The sequence below is a fragment of the Lethenteron reissneri genome, chromosome 8 (assembly GCF_015708825.2).
Source record: "Lethenteron reissneri isolate LAM-NWPU_2019-01 chromosome 8, ASM1570882v1, whole genome shotgun sequence".
Classification (NCBI taxonomy): domain Eukaryota; kingdom Metazoa; phylum Chordata; class Hyperoartia; order Petromyzontiformes; family Petromyzontidae; genus Lethenteron; species Lethenteron reissneri.
In genome coordinates, this window is record NC_083786.1 from 5,919,655 (window position 1) to 5,945,853 (window position 26,199).

At 60.5% G+C, this 26,199-nt stretch overlaps 1 protein-coding gene across 1 annotated transcript in view; it reads right to left on the minus strand.

Moving 5' to 3' along the window:
* LOC133361722 (latent-transforming growth factor beta-binding protein 1-like) overlaps positions 1–26,199 on the minus strand; it is a 50,633-nt gene that overhangs the window by 12,109 nt on the left and 12,325 nt on the right. The window contains 24 exon segments of the mRNA XM_061580728.1: positions 198–524; positions 3,687–3,830; positions 4,237–4,365; positions 4,761–4,857; positions 4,859–4,893; positions 5,029–5,148; positions 5,657–5,776; positions 5,944–6,066; positions 6,826–6,954; positions 7,254–7,373; positions 8,475–8,597; positions 9,828–9,965; positions 10,246–10,365; positions 10,653–10,778; positions 10,918–11,016; positions 11,263–11,314; positions 11,619–11,821; positions 12,173–12,325; positions 13,030–13,152; positions 13,806–13,928; positions 15,560–15,662; positions 18,029–18,372; positions 18,845–19,006; positions 22,772–22,984. Of these exon segments, the coding sequence (XP_061436712.1) occupies positions 198–524; positions 3,687–3,830; positions 4,237–4,365; positions 4,761–4,857; positions 4,859–4,893; positions 5,029–5,148; positions 5,657–5,776; positions 5,944–6,066; positions 6,826–6,954; positions 7,254–7,373; positions 8,475–8,597; positions 9,828–9,965; positions 10,246–10,365; positions 10,653–10,778; positions 10,918–11,016; positions 11,263–11,314; positions 11,619–11,821; positions 12,173–12,325; positions 13,030–13,152; positions 13,806–13,928; positions 15,560–15,662; positions 18,029–18,372; positions 18,845–19,006; positions 22,772–22,984 (3,426 nt within the window).

Consider the following 26,199-nt stretch of genomic DNA (forward strand, 5'->3'; position numbering starts at 1 on the left):
GAGCGTCTTGGTTATGGTCCAGGTTAAGGCTCGGAGTTTAGGTGTAGATTTCGAGTTATGTTTATGGTCAAGGTTAGGGCTGTGGTGCGAGCGTGGGGTTGTAGTGACGAGGGTTAATGGCTGTCACGAGGCCCGCAGTGAGTGACGTGGTTGCCCCCCCCCCCCCCCCCCCACACGCGGAGACCCGAGGCAGACACCTGAGCCGAAGTGCGGGCAGCGCTGCCCGTCGCAGCTGCCCCACGAGGTGCCGACCGTGCAGCAGCAGACCTGGCGCGTCACGTTCGCGCCCAGGGGGGCCCCGCACCCCTCCTCCTCCCCGGCGTCCTCTCCCTCCTCCCCGTCCTCCGGGCCCCCCGCGCCCCCTTCCTGCCCGGGGCTGTAGAAGCACGCGGCTCTGTCGCCGTCGCCCTGAGCGCCGCCCGATGGCATCGATGCTGCAGCTGCCGCTGGTGCCGCTGGTGGCGGCGGCGGCGGCGGCCTCTGGCCGTGAGCTCCCGCCCACTCCCCGTGCGCCGCGGACACTTCTGGGGAGACGCGGAGGAGGGGGGGAGGGGGGTCACTGGAGTTGTGGCTAAGCCACTGCGGTGTCACAAAACACTGGCGCAAGCAGCAGGAGGCTAACACGAGAGGGGATCCCTGCAGTCGGTGGAAGAGCAGGGCCCGAGAGAGATGGAGAGGCGATGAGATGGACACGGTGTTTGTGGGGGGGGGGGGGGGGGCGTGGGGGCTGTGCACGTTGCACGCCGTGCTTCTCCTCTGAGGAGGATGAGGAGGAGTGGAGGATGTCGCCTGACTTTTGGGATCTCCACCTCGCCCACAACTTTTGCTGCCGCTGGGCGTTCCCATAGCAACAACACCACCACCACCACCGCCGCCGCCGCTCCGCACCACCACAGCTGGGAGCTCTCATCTCGGGCGGGTCCCCAGGTCGGGGAGGCGGCGGGGAGGGGAACACAAAGGGGGCTCTATGGGGCCTGGGGTGTGGCGGGTTTGGGTGAAACAGAGCAGAGAACGAGACACGGGGGGGGGGGGCTGGGGCGGGGAGCACAGGGACACGGGTGGGGCTGGGACTGCTCCCCCATCGCTCCATCTCTCCTTCAAGTTTTCATTTTCACCTCTCCTCCCTCACCCTCCCTGTTGTGCTGCTCTCTCCTCACCTACCTTTCTTCCCCATTCCCCCTTTCGCTCGCTCCCTTGCTCCTTCTCCACCACGCTCTTCATTTTGCTCCTTCATTCCTTCCCTCCCTCCCTCTCCTCTCTTTCTCTCCCACCCTTGCTCCCTCTCTCATTACCTTCCACTTTCCTTCCGTCTCTCCTCTCCCTCACTTTCTCCCCCCTCCCTCCCTACGTTCCCGTCCCCTCCCTCCCTCCCCGTTCCCTCCCTCCCTCCCCGTCCCCTCCCTCCCTCTTCCTCTCCCACCCTCTCCGTGCGCACTGTTGCTGCTGTGCCCGAGTGACCGGATTTTCCGACCCCTGCCGGCGCGAGAAGCGCGGGGAGAGGAGACACAGACGATTTCAGAAACATTGAACGACAGACGGAGAGGAGGGGGGGTCCCTCCGCGCCATCTGCCCCGTGCTCCTGCGGGGAGTGGAAATTCCTCGGAGCGGGAACATTTTTCTGAATTAAAAAAAAATCAAAGAACGCACGAAACGTGAACACGGACTCCTTCACCGTGGCCTCGTCTCCAGCGCGGCCATGATCTCTCTACTGCTGGATGCAGGCCTCCCCCAGGGAGCCGTCTGCGATGCTACAAATCCATCCCAGGGCCCAGGCCGGATTCTCGCTTTTCATCTCTCACGGCCATGGCTGGGAATCGAACTCAGGGGGCCGGGTTCATGGCGCGGTGCGTTAACCGCTGCACCGCCGTTCCGCTGCTCTGCTCCTCTGTGTAACGCTCTCCATGTACAAGGCGCGCGTTTTTGACTGCAACACGGGGGGCGGAGAGCGGGGGGGAGGGGAAGGAGAGATTTGCTCCCCCCCCCCCCTCACCACGAGACGACCGTTATTCGTCACAGATAATTTTAGATTTTTTTTCATGGATTTAACTAAATACTGTAGAAGGAAAAAAAACCCAACCGAAATCTTTTTTTATATTGTTCGCCCACTGGACTTCACGGGTCACTGCTTTTACTCGATCTCCCTGCGCGGCAGCTTAAATGTTGGGCCAAGTTTCCTGAACTCCCCCCCCCCACTTCCCTCCCACCACCGCCTCTACCCACACCAGCAGCACCCAGCACAACGCGACCAAACACACGTAATAATCAACATTATTCTGCGAGCGGGGGGGGGGGGGGTAAGAACAGCTGCAACTGTGGCCGGCCCCGGAATGTTGCCTGGAAGTTCGCTCCCCTGCCCGGGTCCCGCGATCGCCCAATGCTGACAGCGAGGCGGGCCCCCCCCCCCCCCCCATCGCCTCATCCCCCCCATCCCCCCATTCCCCCAGCAATCCCCCTTCCTCCGCCCCCTCGGCCGTGCGTGTTTATTCAAGTGTCTGGAATTTTTCACGGATTTCTTTTTTTAAAACGGAGGTGGAGAGTCTTCAATGCGCGCTCCGGCGGCGCCCGATGCCGCTAGGAAATCTGTTGTCTGCATCGGCGTGCGCACTACAAGCCCATATCCCCTGCCCCCCCTACCGCCCGCTCCCCATTCGCTACCCGTCCTTTTGGGAAAACAAATATCTACATTTTTATCAGGCCTGATTTGTTGTCTTCGAGTCAGCCGGTCAGGCACAGCACCAGCTCGAGTGATAAAGTTGGCGGCGAGAGCTCCGCGCGACCGGCAGAATGCGAACCGTTAGACATCGTGCCAAACAAGGCGCGATACAAGAAGAAGAAGAATCGCCCCGTCCACAGGATGGGCTGCCACCAGCTTGTCGCCGAGAAATTGGCCACACGTTACATTATTGCACAACGCGGGGACCCCACAGAGACCCACGGAGACCCACGGGGTCGGGACAAACCAGGCCAATGTCCTTCTGCCTTGGTTCGCGAGGCCACGTGGTATCTCCGCCGCCTCCCTATCTGCGAGTTGGGAAAAACAAAACTCGGAGCCTCGGCGACTCCTGGCAGAAAACACCCCGTGCGAGGACGGTGGGGGCGCGATGTGGTATTTTGGGGGGTTTCCTGCGGGGCTGGAGTGGAGGCGGAGTGTGGGGGTATTGGTGGTGCTGAGTTTGCCGGGGTCTGTCGGGGAGTTTGCGCTGAAATCAACAGCTCCTCCACACCAACCCCACGGCAGTCACTTGGAACTCACTGGCGCAGTGCACGGAGCGCATGCGGTGCGAGAGATCGTGCGGCAGAGTGTATGTGGGTGCGGAGCGGTGGCGCAGTGGTTAGCGCACTGTGCTACGAACCCTGACTTGCCGAGTTCGATTACTGCTCACGGCAAATATCTGAACCGGTCCTGGGCCTCCCCTAGGTCAACTCAGCCTGAGATGGATTTCTTGTGCGGTGTGTAAACATCAGCACACATGTGGCCGGGTGCCTTAATAGGTGTGACTCGTGAACAGCACTCGCATCAACAGTCTGTTGAAGGCTAAATGGGGGATGTTGTCTTCGTCTTCTGTGGTGCAGTGTAGTGTGTGGTGCGGTGTCTGGTGTGTGGTGTGTGGTGCAGTGTGTACGGTGTGTGCGGTGTGTGGTGCAGTGCGCGTGTGGTGTGTGGCGTCTGTGGTGTGGTGCAGTACCTGCGCGGGCGCGCGGTGCGCACATCCCAGTCATGGGCTGGAACTCGTGCTCCTCGTGGGGGCACACGCAGAGGAAGGAGCCCTCCACATTCTCGCACAGCGCCTCTCCGCACACGCGCGACAGCGTCTCGCACTCATTAGCGTCTGTGGGGGGGTGGGGAGGGGGGGCCGGGGGGGGGGGCGGGGGCGGGTGGTGGAAACAAAGGGGGTCGGAAAAGTCGAACCGAGGGAGGGGGGCCGGTATTGACCGCTTGGTTTAGGGGGCACGCTGGCGGCGCAGCGCGGGGGTCGCCGTGGGGTCTCCCGCTCGGTGCGGCCGTGAGTACAGCTGTGCCGTGCGTGTGTGCGTGAACATGCGTACGTGTGCTGTGTGTTAACATGTGTCGATGTGTGTTCAAGTCAGAAAATTTTGCGGGGGGTCTCTTTGCCACTTCGACACATTTTGTGGGTGTCTGGAACCCCCACGTCACCGCGAGGAGGAGAAGGCGGCGGCGCTAATCACCCCATTGGTCTGGTTTGCGGGTCGCGGAAGGCGCGCGTGCGTGCATACCGACGCAGGTACGCCCATCCGGGGTCGCCTGGTACCCGCGGTGGCACAGGCAGCGGAAGGATCCGGCGCTGTTCTCGCACGCTCCGTGGCTCCCGCATGCAGACGAGTTCCCGCGGCATTCGTCAATGTCTAGGGGTCGGGGGGTGGGGCGGTGGGGGGGGGGGGAGGATAATGATGGCCAGAGTGGAGGGGGTAGACACAGAAAAATGTTGGCACGGACAGAGTTGGAAATTGCACCGATCGCTCTCAGCAGGCCAAGCGTCTCGTACTCGCAATTACACGCAAATCACTCGGGGGCCCTCGCATAACCCCGATAGAGTGACGCGAGAGTTGGTGGGCGAGTGGGTAGACGAGGAGGTGAGCAAGTGGGTGGGCGAGTGAGTGAGCAAATGAGCGAGCGAGTAAACGATTGACCGAGTGTGGGAGTGAGCGAGCAATTTGGTGAGTGAGCGAGCCGGCGGGTGAGCGAGCTGGCGGGTGAGCGAGCCGGCAGGTGAGCCTGCACGGGCGAGGTGGGTCCTCACCCTCACAGCTGCTGGCGCCATCCCGCGTGAATCCGGGCGGACAGTCCTGCATGCAGCGGTAGGAGCCGGGCGTGTTCTCGCACTGCCAGGACCCGCACTGCCGCCTCCCCGTACTCCACACACTCGTCCAGGTCTGACGGAGACGCACACTCACTCGCTCGCTGGCTCACAAACTCGCTCGCTCGCTCGCTCGGTCATTCACACATGCTCACGTGGCGGTGCAGTGTGGTTTGGTGCGGTGCCGCGTGGTGCAGTGATGCGTACCCACACAGGTGTTGGGCCGGGACGCCGGCACGGAAGCCGGCCTGGCACTCGCAGGAGAAGGAGCCCTCCGTGTTGACGCAGCGTCCACCCTCACACGGCTCCGCGTCCTCACACTCGTCCACGTCTCAACCACGCACACCGCACACCGCGCACCTCAACACCACGGCCACCGCCACCAGACATGGCTACAACAACCACAGCACCACGGCCACCGCCACCATCACCGCCGCTGCGTCACCACCACCATGCCACGTATGTCCCAATTCCATGCACGTGTTCCTGGCAGGGGCAGCGAGGCTGACCTTGTGACCTCTACGAGGTTGACCACGCGGGCCACGTGACCTATTTAAGGGAGATGGCCGGAGGTCGAGAATAACGAGAGAGGCGGCTGAGGAGATGCGCGCCATGGAGACGGAGCGATGAAATCGACCCGTTGGCAGGAGCCACGCGGATCATTACATCACAGGTCGTGAGAGATGGTGGCGGCATGGAAAAGGCTTCATCCAGCAGCGGATTGATCGTGGCCCATTGCGACGACGCCGACCCTGTAAGGTCACGTAACCCTTTGAAGGCGGGCGGGGCCCCCACCAACCCCTCCGCTCCCCCTCCCCCCAGGGCCACGCGGGCCTCACCATGGCAGCTGCCATCGGGCCCCAGGATGAAGCTGTCACCGCAGCTGCAGCTGAATGAGCCGGCGCTGTTGGCACACGTCCCGAACGGTCCGCACGGCGCCATCTCGCACTCGTCCACGTCTGCAGCGGCGCCCACACCGAGAGAGATACAGCCACACCGACACACACACACAGATACACTCAGCCACACCGACACACAGAGATAGACAGATACACTCAGCCACACCGACACACACACACGGATATACCCGGCCACACACACGGAGGAGGAGGGAGAAGGGCCTCACCGTGACACGCGTCGCCACGCGCCGAGGGCTGGAAGCCGGGGAGGCAGCGGCACGAGAAGGAGCCGGGGACGTTGACGCAGGTGCCGCCGTCACACACGTCCTCGCCCACACACTCGTCCACATCTACACTCGCGCACAGACAAAGGCCCCCCGTATAGCCTTTAACAGACTGTTGGGGTAAGGGCTGTCAGCGAGTAGCGCCAATGAAGGTTGGCAGGGCACACGAGGGGGTGGGGTGGCTGGCATCACGCCGAGCCGCATTTGTCTCCCCAGTGGTGATGTTTGTACATTGCACCTGAGTCGACCTTGGGGAATCCCAAGACCGGTTCAGACATTCATCACCGATATTGGCCGTGAGCGGGACACGAACTCGGGTGGCCAGGTTCAGAGTACGGCGTGCTAACCTCTGCCCTGCACGCAGGTGCACGCACGGCCATCAATTACCAACAACAGCAGCAGCAACAACAGTCGCCGATATTCGCCACTAAGTGGCGGTGACCTCGCCACGGGGCTTGTGCCAGGCCAGGTGCACTCTGAGGCCACGTGAAGTGTGAAGACAAAGATCTCCCGTCTAGCCTGAACAGATTGTTTGGGGCAAGTGCTGTTACCGAGCACACGAGGGCGTGGGTGGCCAACACCACGCCCGGCCGCCTTTGTCTCCCCAGTGGCGATGTTTACACACCGCACCAAGTACTCATTTGAGGCTGAGTCGACCTAGGGGAGGCCCAGGACCGGTTCAGATAATCGTCACTGGTGTTGGCCGTGAGCGGGAATCGAACCGTTCCCCAACACATACGCACACACACCCACACACATAAACAATAGTCACTAGGATGACGACGTTGCTCCTGATGGTACTGCTGGTGGTGGTGGTGCACGCACCCTGACAGGCGGTGCCACTGACGTCGGGCTCGAAGCCGGCGCGGCACGCGGTGCAGGAGAAGGCGCCGTCCGTGTTGGTGCAGAATCCCGTGTCACCGCACACGCGGCCAACCGCACACTCGTCCTCGTCTACAGCCACAGCCGCCACCGCAGTGTCAACGACCACAACCACAGCCACAACAACCACAACCACAGCTACAACAACCACAACCACTGCAAACACAAACCATAATCACTACTTCAACAGAACAACAACCACACTACAACAGCAATCAAATAACAACTAGCAACAATGACCACAACATCAACGACAACAAAACCAACATTCCGAAGTATCAGGGGTGTTGTCGTCGTGGTGACGGTGGTGTTGTTGTCACGGTAACGGACTGTGCTTTTGTTGTCATGGTGACGGACTGTGCTGTAGTTACCGGTGCAGGACCCGAGCTGAGCGCGGTATCCCGGGCCGCACGCCGCACACTCGTAGGCCCCGTTCGTGTTGAGGCAGCGAGCGTCCGGGCACACACTCACGTCCTGACACTCGTCCACGTCTAGCGGGGTCAAGGGGTCAACGCACGGGCACCACCTCAACGACGAATCCATCACCAACAATCCTCAACCTCACCCCAATCCTCACCCTCATCCCCACCCTAACTCACCCCCACCCACACAACTGTAGGGGTGTTACGGAGGGGCTGTTATACAATGGGATCAGATGGGAAAGAAACACAGTGGGCGTGGCTATGTCGGTGCACGGGAAGGTGCTCCCAGCGACGTCTGCATCGGGCAGCCTGGGGGGCTGACTCGGAGCTGGGATCCCCCAGGGCCCCACCCCTCAGCGGGGGTTTTGGTATAAAAGGGGATGAGCCGGAGAGCTTGGGAAGAGATGTTGAAGCTAACCAGTGAAGACAGAAGATCGTCTAGATAGAGCCCTGGACTCCCCTGGATCGCCGCCCTTATCAGGGCCGAACAGGATCGCGCCAGCGGCGTGGTCCCGAGAGCCAGAGCCGGTGCTCTTGTAAGAGCTGGTCTGGGACTCCGGGTACCGTGAGCCCGACTTACCAGTGTCGGGCTAGCTAGCCTCCCCTAGCCCGTTAGTGGAGGACCAAGAGGTAGACTAGGCGTAGCTAGAGGGTGTATTCCCAGTTAGACGGGTGAGGGGGCCGATACCCCCTCCAGTGTTGTATGTCCAGTGTTGTGCTGTACCCGACACGGAATAAATACGTGTGCCTCCAACCCCGGCGTCCAAGTCTCCTGGAACATTATTACACAACCACCCTCACATTCTTTTGGTCTTTCGGTAAAGTCACGTAGATAGGTTCAAATAACCAAAAACTACGACGTTGTGATTTTTCGATCGCAACACAAGCGGTCGTCATCACGACCGCTTGTGTTGCGATCGAAACGTCGTAGTTTTTTGTTATTTGAACCTATTTTTCGTGACTTTAGCGAAAGACCAAAAGAATATGAATTCCTGCAGTCACAAAAGCTTTAAGTCAAGATTTAACCACCCTCACCTTCACACCCATTCGCACCCACACCACCCAGGGCTCACCCCCAACTCTCACCCGAACCCTCACCCCCATCCTCACCCTCACACCCACTCTCACCCACACCATATCCCTCACCCCCACCCTCACCTCCACCCTCACCTTCGCACTCCCACTCCGTGTTCATCTGGAATCCCGGGTCGCAGAACTCGCAGCGGTGGGAGCCGGGGAGGTTCACGCAGCGGCCGCCGCGGCAGAGTCCGGGCCTTAGGCACTCGTCCACGTCTACACAGAGTGCCGCTCGTTAGCCATACAGCCAGGCAGCCAGCCAGGCAGCCAGTCAGGCAATCAGCCAGACAATCAGCCAGGCAGCTATCCGGGCAATCAGCCAGGCAACCAGCCGGGCAACCAGCCAAGTAATTCAATAGCGAGCTAAGCAGCCAATCAACCAATAATTCAGTCCATTAACCAGTCAAACAACCAGGCAACCAACCAACCAACCAGTAAATCAATCAAGCAGTCAGTCAATCAGTTAGCCAATCAGCTGGTCAACCCATTGACGAGTGAGCCACAAATTCAACGGGGTGAGGGGCTGCGCGGTCGGGTGATCGAGCAACTAAGAGGACGAGTCTGTGAAAGGGCGAATAGTTGAGGGGGTGAGTGGGCGAGCGGATAAGTGGGCGAGTGAGCGACTGTGAGTGAGCGACTGGATGAGTTGGCGCCTGTGAGCGAGGGAGCGAGGCGGTCTGTGAAAACCGAGGACTGTGGTTAGTCCCTGCTCCGAGACTTGTGCTCACTGCCCCCCACTCTCTTCCCCTTCTCCCCCAACTCTCTCTTCCCCCACCCTCCACCCCCCCCCCCCCCCCCGCGGTCCCCCCTGCGTGCACCCTCTCCCAGGCGCCGCTTGTAAATCACCGCTTCCCGTGCGTGGCGACGGGCGAGGCCGGCTCCGGGCGGAAACGCGAGGTCGCCAAGCGAGCCCTCGCACACGGTAAACACGGGGGGGGGGGGGAGGGCGGCTAGGCAGTGGGGAGTGGGGGACCCTGGACGGAGGGGATGGTGCCTAAGATCCAGGGCATTCGAAGGCTCGGACTCGAGGGTGAGTCCATAGATCATTAGCCAAACAATGCTCAGGCCGTTCAGTCTGCGCTACAATGGACAATCGGCCGATCGTAACCTGATTGATGCACGGCCAATGGCATCACGCGATTACCAGCCTAATTATAATGAGTCGATCCTTTATCAGCCGATCAATAACCGGCCAATCCATCAACTTGTCAGCTGGTTGACGATCAGGGGGGCCTGCGGGGGGAGGGGGGGCCTGCGGGGGGAGGGGGGCCTGCCGGGGGAGGGGGGGGCCTGCGAGGGGAGGGGGGCCTGCCGGGGGAGGGGGGCCTGCCGGGGGAAGGGGGGCCTGCGGGGGGAGGGGGGCCTGCCGGGGGAAGGGGGGGCCTGCGAGGGGAGGGGGGCCTGCGAGGGAGAGGGGGGCCTGCGGATGGAGGGGGGGGTCTGCACCTTCGCACGTCATGCTGCGGGCGCCGCCGCCGCCCGGGGGGGCCGCGAAGCCGGGGAGGCAGCGGCACGCGAAGGAGCCCTCCGAGTTCACGCAGCGACTGCCCGGCCCGCACGGGGACGACTCGCACTCGTCCACGTCTGCACTCTCCCGGCGGGGCGACGACGGTGACGGGAAATACAGCAGTGACATCAACGTCGCGATGTTCACCGTCACCGGTGACGCCACGATGAGCCCGGTTGTGGGTGTCACCGTGACCCCAGTGTGAGTGTCAGAGTGACCCTGGTGCAAGTATCACCGTGACCCCGTTGTGGGTGTCACTGTGACCCCAGTGTGAGTGTCAGAGTGACCCTGGTGCAAGTATCACCGTGACCCCGTTGTGGGTGTCACCGTGAGCCCGGTGTGGGTGTCAGCGCTCACCACGACAATTGGTCACGTCCAGAGTGAACCCGGGGCGGCAGTGACACACGAAGCTGCCCGGAGAATTGACGCAGCGACCGCCCTGACACGGCCTCGGCTCCATCGCGCACTCGTCCACATCTACACAGACACGTCGACCACCACCACCATGATCACCATCATCACCACCATCATGATTATAATCACCACCACCATGATCATCATCATCATCGTCATCATCATCATCGCCGCCATCATCATCACCAACTTCATCATCATCACCACCATCATGATCATAATCACCACCACCATGATCATCGTCATCACCATCATCATCACCACCACCATGAACATCATCATCATCACCACCACCAGGGTTTGTGTGTGTTGCAGGTGCATCCAGGTGAGTGTGCCCAGGTGAGTCTCACCTGTGCAGGTGCCCGTGCGCGCATTGAGCTGGTGGCCTGCGTGGCACTGGCAGGTGTGGCCTCCAGGCTGAGGCACGCAGCGCCCCTCCCCGCACACCCCGGGGCTCACCGCACACACGTCCACGTCTACGGAGGGGGTGCCTCGGGCGGGGGGTCAAGGTGATCCACCTGAGCTGAAGGCCGAGTGAGGCGTCGAACGTGCACGCATTCATGCGTGCGTGTGTGTGTCCATGCGTGTGTGTGTGCGTGTCGCTGCATGCGCCACCTGTGACCTGCGTGACCCCGATGACCTGTGCCGCCACCGTCACGACCTCCGGCTCCACGGCCACCACCGGCGTAGGCGGTAGCGGGCGCACCGCGAGCACTGCAGACATGCGGACAAAGGCAAAGGTCCCCCGTGTAGCCTTTAATAGTCTGTTGGGGCAAGTACTGTAAGCGAGCACCTATGAAGGCTGGCACGGAACCCAAAAGGGTGCGGTAACCAGCACCACTCCCGAACCGCCTTTTTCTTCCCAATGCTGATGTTTACACGCAGCACAAGCTACTCATTTAAGGCTGAGTAGACGTAGGGGTGGACACACGAGCGTGCAGTTGGCGTAGCCGCCGTTACCTGGGCTGTGGCCGTCCATCTCCTCGGCCCTGCTGCCGTCACCGCCCTGTCGCTGCGGAGCGGAGGAGGAGAGGTGTTAACCAAGCGTGGATGCGCCCTTCACCCCACCACGCCGAGCATCCCCCATGGCTCGAGTCCACGTAGGGTCCGGCTCAAACGACAGAGCCGCGGCTCTCACTGCCTCGAGGCAGCGGTGGAAATTCCACATTCCTATGACGGTGATGAGTGTTGACATGGGTTAACATGGGGCAGTGACTCCTGCGTTCCCACAGAGTGTGGTACCAGTTCTATTGACCCTAGCAGAATGATGGGGCGAGTCGAGCACTGACTGTGATCCCCTCCCCCTCCCTGCTTACTGGTGGCGGAGTGACGATGGGCGAGAGGCGCACAGAGGGGGGCGGCTCCCTGACGGGGACGCGGGGAACAGCGGCAGGGGCCACGGGGGCCACGGGGGCCACGGGGGCCATGGGGGGCCGGGCAGGGGTCTCCGGCCGCATCCGCACCCCCGTCACGGGGAAGTAATACCCCGTTCCGGCCGGGCAGATCTGCTTGAAGGCGGCTGCAGGGAGAAAGCGGGGTCGCGGCAGTCAGATACAAGGGGTCAAAGCAGGGGGTTAAGCCAGGGACACCAGAGTTTAATCTGGGGGTCAAAGCAGGGGTAGCATTATGGTTGCAGTAAATCAATCCAGGGGTCAACCCAAGCATGCGCGAGGCCAAAGGAGGAGTGAACGTAGGGATACCACGGGGACGACGGCAGGTTAAACGACAAGATACTTTGGGGATTTAGTGGGGTCATACAGGTTGAGTGGGGGATTGGGGAGGGAGGGGGCAGGGCAGGTTGAGTGGGGGGATTAGGGGGGGGGGCAGGGCAGGGTGAGTGGGGAATTGAGGGGGGGCAAAATGAGCTCACCTGTGCCGGGTGGGGGGCAGCGTTCGCACGAGGGCCCCCACGCCTGGCCGATGGTGCAGCAGCAGATGTGGCGCGGGATGGGCAGCGCGAGCAGCCCCACGCAGCGGCCCGCCGTCACTGCGCGGTAGCAGCTGCCTCTCTGTTCTGCCACTTCTGCCCACACAAAGACAAAGGTTCCCCAGCCCTCGTATAGCCTCAAGAGACTGTTGGGCCAAGGGCCGATAGTAAGCGCCCATGGAGGCCTGCACGGCGCACGAAGAGGTGGTTTGGCCTACACGACGCCCGGCCGCCTTATTCTCCCCAGTACTGATGTTTACACACCGCACCAGGTACTCATTTAGAGGTAAATCGATCAAGGGGAGGCCCAGGACCGGTTCAGATAATCGTCACTGGTGTTGGTCCTGAGTGGGAATGGAACAAGGGTCGCCGGGTTCGTAGTGCAGCGCGCAAACTGCTACACACAGCGACATACATAAACTCACAGACACGCACACACACATACGAACATATGAGGGGGGTGGGGGAGTGAAGTTGGGTAGGGAGAGACGCGAAGTGAGCGTGGGAGAGAGGGGCGATTGAGGTTGAGACGGGAGGGGGGGGGAAGCAGTGGGGTTGAAGGAGCAAGGGGATTGGAGGCAGGGGGAGGGGTGGTCGAGTTTGAGGAAGTGAAAGTAACGGGGCTGATGTGGTGAGGGAGTGCGGATGGAGGCGGGCAATGTGGTGGGAGTGAGAGGGATTAGGCAGCGAGGGAGTGGTGGGGGTTGACGAGGTGAGTGGGGGAGTGAGAGTTGAGTGCAGGTTTGGTGAAGGGATGGAGGGGTGAGCTGGTGAGCCGCTGTTCAAGTCGTGCAGCTCACGCAGGCATCTGGTGCGCGAGGAGTCGGCCAGGTACCCGGGCTCGCACTCGCACCGGTAGCTGCCCTGCGTGTTGGAGCAGTGCGCGTGTGGGCACAGGCCCGCCGCCTGGCACTCGTTCACGTCTGGGGGGGGGGGCAGTGTAAGGGCGGGGGGGGAAGCAGAGGGTTGGGGAGTCACGCCGACATCAGCGGAGCAGGCAGGGAGGTAGCGGTGCTGCTCTGGAGCGTTGTCCCCTCCTCGTGTAAGTTGCTTTCTCCATGCACTGCGGGTGCCGTCGGTGATCGCCTCTGAAGGCCAGCACGGCACACGAGGGGGTGGGTGGCCAGCACCGTGCCCGGCCGCCTTCGTCTCTCCGGTGGCGAGGTTTACACGTCGTACAAGGTTCTCTCATTTGAGGCCGAGGCGATCTAGAGGAGAGGCCCAGGACCGGTTCAGATATTCACCGGTGTTGACCGTGAGCGGGAATCAAACTCAATCCGACCCGTGCTCAATCCGACCCGTACCGGTTTCGTAGCGCAGCGCGTTAACCACTACACTACCGCTCCCCACACACACACAGACACACGCACACACACCCCGCCAGAGAGACACACAGACAGACAGAGACACACACACAGACAGACAGAGACACACACACAGACAGACAGAGACATACACAGACAGAGACACACACAGACAGACAGAGACACACACACAGACAGACAGAGACACACACAGACAGACAGAGACACACACAGACAGACAGAGACACACACACACAGACACACACCCTCACCTCGGCACTTCCCCTGCGTGTCCAGCTTGAATCCCCTGGGACAGCTCAGCTGCGCTCGGGTGCGGGCGGGGCTTGGCGCAGGGGCCTGTCCGGGCGCGGGGGCGGGGCCGCTGCGGGGGGTCTCTGTGTGAAGAGGAGGAGGGGGCACGGGCAGTGCCGGATGAAGCTAGGACGGGGCCTGGAGCATTTGGTGTTATAAAGGGACCATAAATAAATAAAAATTCAATATTAAAACACAAATTGTAAACTCGCATAGTAAAGTAATTATATTTTTTCATTTGGCTATACAGCCAGATAATACGACAAATCGCTAATTTTAAACACCCAGTCGTTCATAAAAGTTGAAGGCAGTATAGTACTATAGTAAAAGAGCAAGTGCAGAATCACTGAACCGAAATTGATAGCTTGAAAGCATTTAGCCCGGGGCACTTGAAAGCATTTAGCCCGGGGAACTTGAACGTGCGGAGCCCGTAGCTACTACATATGCCGCTACTTTTGCTACTTGGATAATCCGGCACTGGGCACGGGAGATGTGACCCCCCCCCCCCCGCCGCCAAAAAATAACCTCACTGGGCTGCGAGGTGGTGGCCCGGAGACGGCAGCCCGTGAATGGCTCATGGAACCCTTGCAGAAGGCGCCAGTGTCCACGTGCACCACCATGGCTAAATGGCAGGTTCATTAAACGAATCGCTACCGTGAAATCGAATCGCCAGGAGTGAATAATTGTAATCCCATGGAGAGTTCGCGCTGCGCTCACGCACCTCCCCCCCCTCTCCCAGGTCGCACGAACCCCATTCATGGACCCCCCCCACCGACCACCGCCCGCCCCTTCGAGCCCCCAGGGCTGACGCTGCCTCTGAGCCGCCGCTTGGGTTACACGGCCGCTCCACTTGTCGCGTGATTGCGGTAACGAGCGCCTGCTCTCGTTCACCGCACCGGGGGCTGTCGTTTTCCCGCCCCACCCCTCTCCTCTGCCAGCCCCCCAACCCCCCCCCCCCCCAACCTCACCACCCCGTTCTTCTCTGGGCTAAAACAACTAAAACTCGAAACTCTTTTCTATTTGACCAGGTAAAGCTCACCGAGCTCTATGGCTCTTTTTAAGGAGCGACCGGGCCCACAAATGATAGCCCAACGAAGTGGCTTATCGCGTGGAAATGTATAGCGGCAGCCAAATACTGCAAACACACGTGATGTTGATTCTAAATGTGGAGGGAAAACCCGGAGGACCCGGATAACAATCCACGTGACCACGGGGAGAGAGAACATGCAACTCCAAATATACAACAGGCGTCGGGGTCGGGATCGAACCCACGACCTCCTGCATACCAGGCGAGGGAGATAACATCTCGGCATCCGGGCTAAGACTGCCTGGATAAGAACGGGATAAGTGGCGTTGAAGGGTTGTGTATGGGGTGGAGGGAGAGTATGGCGAGGTGCATGGGGGGGGTGGGGTTGGAGGGGGTCTGGCTGAGTTTAAAATGTGGGGTGGGGGGGGGGTAGAATGACGATAAGGAACACGGAGGGGGCAAGATGCGATGGTCGTGGTGGTGGTGGTTGGGGAAGAGCGGGGTGGGATTGCTAGATATTCGTCGGGGGGAGAAGGGGAGTCAGATGGTGGCGGCGTTTGAGGGAGGGGGGCCATGTTCAGATTGTGGCTCCCAGGATCGGGATTGAGACGCGATAACAGCATGGACAGGGGCGGGGTGGGAAGGGATAACACCGTGGTGGGGTAGGGTGGGGAGAGGGCTGCTCACCTGGTATTGGGGGGCACTTGGAGCACATGCTGATCCCCCACGCGGTGCCCAGGGTCGCGCAGCAATCCTCCTGCCGGCTCAGCCCGGGCAGGGGCTCCGTGCACTGCGGGAAGGGACCGAGATTAATGATGCGGTGGGGGGCCCAACCCCCCCTCCCCCACGCCCCCCCCCCCTTGGGCGCCCACAAACAACCCTCCAAACACCCAAAATCCACCCCCCCCCCGCTTCTCTTCAGATTCCTCTGGAAACCCCTCCTCCCAATTCGAGGGGGGGCCCTGATGGATGAAGGCCACCCCAAGCTGCCACCATCTCTCATGGCCCGTTATAACGGTGGGGGGGGGGGACTTTATGTTACATTCTAAGTGAACACGTGGGGATTGGCAGCAGGGGGGCGTTAGGGTTTAGGAAGGAGTCGCGACCCCCCGGGTGAGATTAAGTGGAGCGCGGGAGGTGAGCAAAGCAGCGCGATCACTGCGTTACACGCACAGCGGATGCGCCACGTGGGGTGGAGGTGATGGCGGGGGGGGGGGCTCATGGGCTGGCTGGAAGGGGGGGGGGCGTCTCGCCGTCGCGGCTGCACAAACACAGATTAGGGTTCACAATGGCCCCTCTCGCGCAATCACCGCGTGACTGGCAAATCTCACGCCCGAGGAGCGGGCCCCGTCTCCACATCCCCCCCCCCTCCTCCATCATCGCGCCCCGCCCACCACCCCCCACTGACCCCCTCGGCACTACATCCTCAGCACCCCCGCGACCCCCTCGTCGTCCAGGAGGTAATGCGACGTCTCTCGCCTCTCTCAGGCAGGAGCAGCTGGGGTCTCGCACGGCACTCACGGGGCTCAGGGCTGTGAACACCTTGGGATCATCAGGGGTCCCCACCTGGCCAGGGCACAGATTCAAACGCTCCCTGAGCAGCTCTGGGGCCGAGTTCTGGCTCAGTGTCCTTGGTCACGAGCAGGGGAGAAGGGGAAAGATTAGGTTGGGGTGGGGGTAGAGGGGATGCTGAGAAATAAAAGGGAAAGCAGGCAGATTTAATGGGAGGTTTGGGAGGAGTCGAGACGGAGGAGGGATGTAGGGGGAGGGAGGATTGTGTGTGTGTGTGAAGAGGAGGAGGGAATGAGGGGGGCTGGGGAGGGAGGCGCCCAGGGTCCAGTCCCTCTCGTCCGGGGGATGCGTTTGAGAAATGTCCTCGCGTCCTCATTCCTCGCGAATTATTTCCGCGGAAACTTATACAGCGGGGTAGGCGGAAGACGAGGTGGGGAAGGGGGTAGGGAGATTCCGGAGGGAAAGGTTAAATAACGGGATTTACGAGGTGTGAGAACACACGCAGCCGGGTTCCCAGCAACCGGCTCCCACACCCGGCACCCAGCGCTCAGTTCCCGGCACGCAGGGGCAGCGAGGCCACGTGAGGGCCACGTGATGGTCGCGTGAGGGCCACGTGATGGCCACGTGATATCCGCACGGCACTGCAGGTGCCGCGTTGGCCCACGCGGCGCGATGGAGCAGCCGCTGTTAGCGAGCACCTATTAGCGTCTCCACCGATGTCCACTGCTCTGGCTGTTTATGCATTGTCGTTTACACGAAGCGATGAGAGAGAGTCTTGTTTGCAGCTGCCAGACGGATTGTTACATCGATAGCGACAGCTTGAGGAGGCCTTCATCAAACAACAGTGAATTGATCACGGCTGCTCACGATACACGATGAGTCTAGCCTTGCGTCATTCCATCGACGGGAAGTGCCGTGAACAACTGGCAGATTCTCAACGCTGTTCTGCGTGCTCCCTTCCAGCCACTCGCGCCAACGTAGAGCCGTGGCCAGGATTCCATCTGGGCAGAGGGTCCTCAGCAGGGTCGCGTGCGTCACCGTGGGGGGGGGGGGGGGTGTGAGGGAGGGAACGGCATCCGGTGCATACAACGCCATCGCTCACAAAAATTGTTCGCCAAGTAGGCCAAAAGCTCCTTCGGGATGAACGAATGGAAATGTGAGCGGTGCCAGGGCCGGGCCGCCTGCGTGTTGGACACGGTGGGGCAGTGGAGTATACGGGGGACTCTGTAGACTCGGGCTCGTATCTGATCTGGAATTGTCGTGCTGAGGGAGGTTGACGAGATGGAGGGAGGAGCAGGGATCAGGATGACTTGTTGCCATCTGAATGTCTGGACGCAATTGCCAAATATGGAATTTCACTTTCTTAAGCATCTCAGCAATACTTGTACGCCGTGTCGGCCATGGGGGTGCTGTTTGACCACTGATGTGTGGTCCCGGTTGGGAATACAACTCTCTGATGTGCCGTGCGTTGTTCGGCACGATGTCCAATACTCTGGACCTTGTGCGATCCGCGGCACGGTACTTATTGAAGAGTAGTCCATCAACGAGAGTTTGGTGTCTGGAATACTTCAGTAAAAACGGAAAAAACAGAGAAAACCGATGACGCGTGCCCCTGCCCCCCCACGCGCCTCGCCCCTGCCTCACCTTGGCCCCCACGTCCTGGAAGCATCGACCGAGGGACCCTTGCTGCTGGGCCCCGTGACGCTGGACCCCGTGGAGTCCGCTCACCCGGTTCATGCTCACGCGTCCGATCAGCCTCGCTCCCGGCACCATGGGCACGGACTGGGACCGCTGCTGATGATGGTGATACTGCTGCTGCTGTTGATGATGCTGCTGCTGCTGGTGCTGCTGATGGTGATACTGCTGCTGTTGATGATGCTGCTGCTGCTGCTGCTGATGGTGATACTGTTGCACCACGGGCAGGATGTGGTAGCGAGGCCGCGACTCGCGAGCGTCCACACTCACCGCTTCGCTCGGGTGGAGCACCACTGTGAGACACACACAGGTGGAGCGCGGGTCACGTGGACCGTGGGTCGAGTGGAGCACGAGTCAGATATAATGTGTCAGGTGGAGTGTGGGTCAGGTGGAGCATGGGTCGGATTGAGTGGGGTCAGGTGGAGCGGGGTCACGTGGAGTGCGGGTTGAGTGCAGCACGAGTCAGATATAATGTGTCAGGTAGAGTGTGGGTCACGTGGAGTGCGGGGTCGAGTGGAGCGGGGTCAGGTGGGGAGCACGAGTCAGATCGAGCACGGGTCGGATTGAGCACGGGTCAGTTTGAGCACGGGTCAGATCGAGCACGGGTCGGATTGAGCACGGGTCGGGTTGAGTGTGGTCAGATCAAGTACGGGTCGGATTGAGCACGGGTCGGATTGAGCACGGGTCGGGTTGAGTGTGGTCAGCTCAAGTACGGGTCGGGATGAGTGGGGTCGGGTTGGGCACGGGTCGGGTTGAGCGCGTTACCTCTCAGGGCTCCCTGGCTGGAAGTCCTCTGATGGTCCCTCTCAGATGGGGCTCCAGGAGACACCGGCATCTGGCAGAACTTCCCCGTGAACTCCGAGGAACACTTACAGCGGCCCCCCGCGGAGCACGTGCCTCCATTGCGGCAGGGAATGGGGCAAACCACTGTGGGGAGGGGTGGTGGGGGAAGAAGTAACACGGCCAATCAGTGTCAGTTCATAGCAGCAGCATCACCATCATCGTATGCCAACGGTACCGTCATCGATTAATTAAATCATCGTTGCCCAATTATGCGCCAATAAGTAGTGTAATGCTCACCAGCTAATAACGCGCTCATCATCACGGGCCAAGAGTCCGATGGCCATGCATCAGTTCACAGCTGTACCGTTATCATGTGTTAATAATTTGTCGTCTAAATCAGCGTTATCCTCATCCTCTATACATCACCGTCACGAGTCTGGGTCCCGGTCGCGTAAATCAAGACCCCCCCGACCCCTCCCCCTGTGAATGGAAATGCGCGGAAGCTCCCACTCATCATGGTGTCGTGACATAGAATGGGTCACTCTGGCGCGTATCGCTGGTGACTGGGCGAGAGCGGGATTGTGGGTGTAGTTAGCACGGTCTGCCAGCAGGGCAGGTGAAGTCTGCCACTGGGGCACGAGACGCTAGTTGCTGGCAGAGAGGGGGGATCTGAGGACACAGCAGCCGGTCTGCCTGCAGGGCACGTGATAGGCCGGGGTAAGGGATCTAGGGTAAAGGTGACAGAGGAGACACGTGGAGCGAAGTCCAGAACCTTCTGGTAGGTTACAGAAGGGGGCGTGGCCGAGGGCGGAGCCAGGCCACGCTGGGGAGGATAAAAGGGAGGCCCCGATGCTGGGTCAGGGCTGTCATTTGGAATGGAACCCATCGTTTTCGCAAGTCTTCGTCCCCGTCTTTACCTCCTCGGCGTTGTGGGTCAGGCAGTGTGCCGGCTGCCTTAACCCGTGTGTAGTTGTCCCTTATACTGTGGAAGTGTAGAATAAACGTGTGTGCCTCCTACTATTAGTGCCTCTGAAGTGACTACTACAATAGTACTAATAGCCCACCCACGCCTGTGCACACTGTGAGAAAATCACGCGGAATGCCCCCCCACCTCGTCAGACGCAGGAAGCTTGGCAGGCGTTTTGAGCCTGGGCTATAGGATGGAGCAATATCCATTGTTACAATATACAGACGCTCTGTGCTCACCCGCCTTCACCGACCCGCACTGACCAGGCGTGGCGAAGTATAGTCAAGTAACTCACTAGACCCGCACGGCGTGGGGAAGGCCCCCATCCAGCAGTGGATGGATCAGGGCTGTACTGCACTTGTACACGGCGTTCTTGGGTATGCCGTCTCTACACAGCTGCATGCTCTATCTGCTGCTGCTACTGTAGTGCCATAGATATCGAGTGTGCAGGCGGTCCAACTGCACCGGGTCCACGCGGACCGGGGGAGAAGGGGGGAGCCAGGCGAGCGCGGTGGAAACAAGTCGGGGGTTGTGGTGGGGTCTCATTTCCTTCATTACAGCAGAGCCCACGCCAAACCCGCTACGTCACCGAGTCGAGGAGGGCCTCGCCAGGTGAGCGATCAGGTGAGAGGTCAGACAGCTACCTGGTGAGGGGGGTGGCGGCGTAGCCACGGGCCCGCAAAACCCCACGGTTCGCGCCCCCACGCGGATGAACCGCGCTAAATCGGCTCCAATTGGCAGCAGATTAGCGCGGCTGAGCGGAGGGGAAGCGATTTGCTTCGCTTTGGCCATCCGCCTCGGAAGCGGGGATCAAAGCAACGGGCGTGGAGAGCGTCGCGCGGTCACGGAGGTGGGGGGCGCGTCTCTGAGTGCGCGTGTGCTCGTGTGGGAGGGAGCGGTGGCGCGGTGGTTTGGTGCACTGCGTTACGAACCCGGCGACCCGAATTCGATTCCCGTTAACGAACAATAACAGTGGTGAGTACGTGAGACCGATCCCGGCCTTACCTAGGTCAATTCACTTCCAAAGGAGTACCTGGTGCGGTGTGTAAATAGCAGCAATGGGGAGACAAAGGCGGCCGGGCGTGGTGCTGGCCACCCACACCCTCGTGCACCGTACTGACCCTTATAGGTGCTCGCTAACAGCACTTTCCCAAAACAGGCTATGTAGGCTATACGTGGGAATGTTGTGTCTGTTTTTATGAGCGTGTGTATTTTGGTAAGTGTGTGTTTTATGAATGAGTCTGTGTGTGTCTGGGTATGGAGAATGTGTGGGAGTGTGCGTGTGTAAGCGTGTATGAGTGTATGTGGTCGGGCGTGGTGTTGGCTACCCACCCCCTCGTGTGCCGTGCCAGCCTTCAAAGATGCTTGCTGAACAACACTTGCCCCAACGGTCTGTTAAGGCTATACGGGGGGGGGGGGGGGTCCTTGTCTCTGTGTGTACCGCAGACGTTGACACTCCACCATAAAAACACACGTGCGCTTGAACTTCAACTCAACCACAACCGCAGCAGCCTCAACAGTCACCACAGCAACAACCACAACAACACCCACAAACACCCATTACCGGTGTCCGGTCAGTGGCAGTGAGCGGTGGGGGGTAGAGGAGGGAGGGGGGGACGCGGGTGGAGCCGGGTAGAGGTGGAGTAGCAAAGGGAGATAGTGCGCGCGGTGGTGAGAGTGTGGCTGGAGGAGCCGGAGAGAGTTAACGCTGTTCTGGGTGGGGCTTGGGAAAGTCATCGAGGGAGCGGGAGAAAGCGCGCACGAGTTGTTGAGACCGCTGTTGTGACCCGAATTATCTGCTGATGATGCTGCTGCTGCGTTGGTAGCGTTGCACAAACAACAAGGACGCTGGTGGGAACAGAGGTGACCAGAGTGGAACAACGCGGACGTCCAGAAAAAAAAAACTTCAGAGACCCAAAAATTGCACCTCCTGATCTTTGACATTCCTCCTCGAAGACGCCGGTGCAACCATCAATCGCATTAACACATGAGCAGGCAAACGCGCACACCTCCTTCAAGAATGGAAGATTAAAGACAAGTCACGGTGTAACTGTGGCCATGCAACCCAAGCTATGAGCCATGTAGTAAACCCATAGACACTCAGAGATTAATAGTCACTCCTCGATAAACACAGATACCCATGGAGATACATAGAGACTCATAAAAAAAATCCCCAGAGATACAAAGATACGCATTAAATAAAAGCCACAGTCGTGATGTTATGGACATGCAACCTTAACTATCGACCAGACCACAGTAAACCTCTGCGGTCTGCACTCTAACGGAAGAGCAGGAAGAACAGGAAGAGCTAAACGACACGATCTCTCTCTCTGCTGAAGCCCTCTCGTGGCCATCAGACCTCGACATTGGTATCGAGCTCTTAGCCATATTCTGCTATCAGCATACACAAGAGCAGAATCGCACAAATAACAATCAAACACACATTAAGAGGGCAGAGAGGTAGAGTTGTACGTCAGATAAAGTGTGAGACTTTCCACGGATAGAGAATGGGAATGGATGGATACGGATCGCTGCTCATCACAATTCGATATGTTGGAGAAGTAAAATGTCACACAGAGTGTTTTAGACATGCAACATTTGCATCGTCACTTCGCTTACTTTGAGTGCAATCATCGGGGATATGGACACGATGACGGTGGCGATGAACTCAAATTGGACTGGACGTAAATGCAATCAGTCGTGTTGCCCGTAGACTGATTTGTCTCACTCCGAATGCGAATCCGAGTTCGCCAGAGCTGGTGAAGAGGAGCAGGGGGTTGATGGTAATGGTGCCGCTATCGTGGATGGCTTAGTCAATCACACTGGCTGCAGATGTGTGTGTCGCCATAGCTGGCTGTAGGTGCGTGCGCGTGCGCGCGCGTGCGCGTGTGTGCGCGTGTGTGCGCGCGCGTGCGCGTGTGTGCGCGCGCCACGCCACTCACCCACTGTGAACCCCGCCCCGGTGAGGGTGTCCACGCCGCGTCCGGTCTCGCTCACCAGGGTGGTCGCGTTCCCGCGCTCGCACGCGTTCCGGCACCCAGTGCGGGCCGAGCACACGGCGCGACACACCGTGGGGGCGAGCACCACCCTGATGCGCCCCCCCGTGCCGTTCGCCGCTCCCCCGCCTCCCGCCGCGGCTGCTGCTGCGACCGCTGCTGCCACCACGGACGCAAGGAGGAGAAGGCGGGCCACGGGCATCGCGGGGGGCCCGGAGAGAGCGTAGGGGAAGGTGGGGGGCCCGCCACGATTGGGCCAGCGATTGTGTCGCATCGCGTGTAGGTGTATGGGGGTGAATGTGCGATTCGGTGGGAGTGGTGGCTACGTATTTGTGTGCGCGCACGTGTGTGTTGGGGTGCGTGTGCGCCCGTGGATGTGTTTTTGTATATGTGTGTGTATCGATAACCGTGTCTGTCTGCGTGTGGCTCAGTGTGACACCTAGAGACCGAGACAGACAGAACTCGCGCGCGCCGCTCAGCAATTCCCCGTTACTCGCCGCGCTCCTCTCGCCTCTCGGGGAGACTGTGAGTCCCGCCGAGAGACGCGGACACCTTTATTGAGAGAGGGGGGGCGGGCGGGCGGGCGGGCGGGGGGGGAGGAGAGAGGGGGAGAGGGAGACGAGGGGGAGCAGCGACCCAAAACCCAAATCCCAAAAAAGCCAAAGTTGGAGCGCGGCCGGGGGCCTCGGTGGAGGCGAGAGGCGCGGTGCCCTTAACCCCCCCCCCCCCCCTGTGCATTTTTGCCAAAATGACATCAGATGCGGGGGCCACGTGGGGACTGAGAGAGAGGAGGGCGGATGGGGCCGGGCTCGCTTGCTTGGTGTATTTGAGGAGAGGGTTGAAGGGTGTGGGGGGTAGTTTGGAGGGTGGCAGGAGTGGGTGGCGGGTGGGGAGTTGAAATTGGACATCAAACGCTCCCCCTGTTTCCCACCTGCCTCGCCTGCCAAGTCGCTTACAAATGTTTGCTTTGTGCGGCTGCAGGGATGAGCGGGGAGCGATGCCGCGCAGCTGCGCGAGGACTTCTCCCACTAGGCTCGGGTAGATCTCCTCGCCGTATCCCCGCTACGGGGTCGGGTTTGGGTGTGGGGAAACCCCCTCTACCTTCGTGACCCCTGAGACCCCGGCGTGTCCCCCCCCCCCCGTTCCCCTCCCTCTATCTTCGTGACCCCGGCGTGTCCCCCCCCTGTCCCCCTCCCCTTGATCCCAGCTGACCCACGTTGAGTGTGACCACGCTGACATCATCACGACGTGCGGGTGATTCCCCGCCTGCAGCGCTGAGCGTTGCCCAGCAGGTGAGAGTAGACCAAATAGGTTCGCTTGCCGCAACCTAGAGGCATTTGACAATCCACTGCTGGATGAAGGCCATCCCACGGCGTGTCGGTAATGGAGGTTGTTTGACCATACCTCCCCATGCTGGTCAGTGCGTGTCGGTGAAGGGATGGTGGCCCAGGATTGGTTGAGATATCACTCGCTATCGATGTCAAGCTGTTGCCTGGAATCGAACTCGGCGCACCGGGTGCAGGGTGCAACGCGCTAACCGCCGCGCCACCGCTCCACCCGGCCAAGCAACTCTCGCTCGCTGCCGTTTCCGAGTAACGCGAATCTGCACGATTCACGCGCGGTCTCCCCATGTAAACACGGCTCCCATCCTCAAACAAGCACTGTACAGAGCTGTTGCTGCTGCTGCTGCTCGCCTGCCAGATGTTATTGGCGGCACCATCTCCCTCGCCTCGACGGGGCCGCCGGTTTTGAGCGCAACGCGCAGCGCGCAACCGACAATTTGGGTGGCATCCCCCCCTCGCTGGCGTGGGTCTCACTCTCGGCATTCCACTCTCTTCCCACACGCTCGCAGCACTCGGCACGCAGACCTGGCCCTGAACAAACCTCGCGCACAGTCGGGGTGCTGGGGTGGAGCCCTTGACGCAGAGAGACAGAGAGCGAGAGATACAAAGACGGACAGGGCAGGATCACGGGAAAGGTGGAGAGTGGGTGGGGGGGGGGGGGGTCTCGGGCCACGGGGATCCCGCGGTTTTTAAATTCTACACGGCGATGTGAATTTATGAGAGGGGAAGAGGGAGTGGTGGAAAGTGGGGGGTGAGGGTGAGGGTGGGGGTCGGGTGGGGGAATAGATGCCCCCCACGTTTGAAAGTCGTTGCTACGCCCGCCCGGAGTTGAGCCCCGCGATTCATTCGTGCCCCAAGACTCCAAATTATCCTCAATCCCTCCACCCTCCCATACTGGCTACCACCACTCACCCATACACCCCACAACCCTCACTCTCTTCACGCATCACTTCCTCCCATCCTCACTCCCACCATCACATCCTCACTCCCTCCCATCCCAACTCCCTCCCATCCCCCACTCCCTCCCATCTCCACTCCCCATCCCCACTCCCTAACATCCCCACTCCCTCCCTCCCATCCCCACTCCCTCCCATCCCCCGCGCCCTCCCATCCCAACTCCCTTCCACCTCCACTCCCTCCATCCCATCCCCCGCTCCCTCCCATCCCCCACTCCCTCCCACCCCAACTCCCTCCCATCCCAACTCCCTCCCTCCCATCCCCACTCCCTCCCACCCCCACTCCCTCCCACCCCAACTCCCTACCTCCCATTCCAACTCCCTCCCTCCCATCCCCACTCCCTCCCATCCCCACTCCCTCCCATCCCCACTCCCTCCCATCCCCACTCCCTCCCATCCCCACTCCCTCCCATCCCCACTCCCTCCCATCCCCACTCCCTCCCACCCCCACTCCCTCCCACCCCCACTCCCTCCCATCCCCACTCCCTCCCACTCCCTCTCATCCCCACTCCCTCCCATCCCCACTCCCTCCGTACGAATCAGTTTGCGCGATGAATCGATGGCCTCGTCACGCCGCAATGACGGTCGTGCCGCGCCGATTGACACGGACGTTGTGTAACAAGTGGTTACATAAAACGCGGGGGGGGGGTTAACAAGAGCCCCCCCCCCCCCAGCACCGTTCTCGTGCTCCCATGTGGGCTCGAACCATTTTAGACTTCGGCTCCGAGCCAAAGCACCTCACCGCCATTCCAGCCTGACAGCGTGGTGAGTGTTTGGTGAGGGGGGGGCGGGGTGGGGGGGTGTAGTCGGGGAGGGAACCACGTACCAACCATCAACTCGATCCCGAGCCCTGCCTGAACAACCAATCAGCCACTCGGTTTAGCGCTATCTATACTCCAATTAGCCAATCAACAACTGCGTTAAGCGCTACCCCCCTGACACTAACCAACTAGTCAACCGAACGGGAGACCTACCCCACACTCCGAAGGTGAACGACGTATCCAAGGGGCCGCGAGTAACTAGGACGACGCCGAACTCTACGCAACAACTTCCCAACGACTCATCTACCCAACTA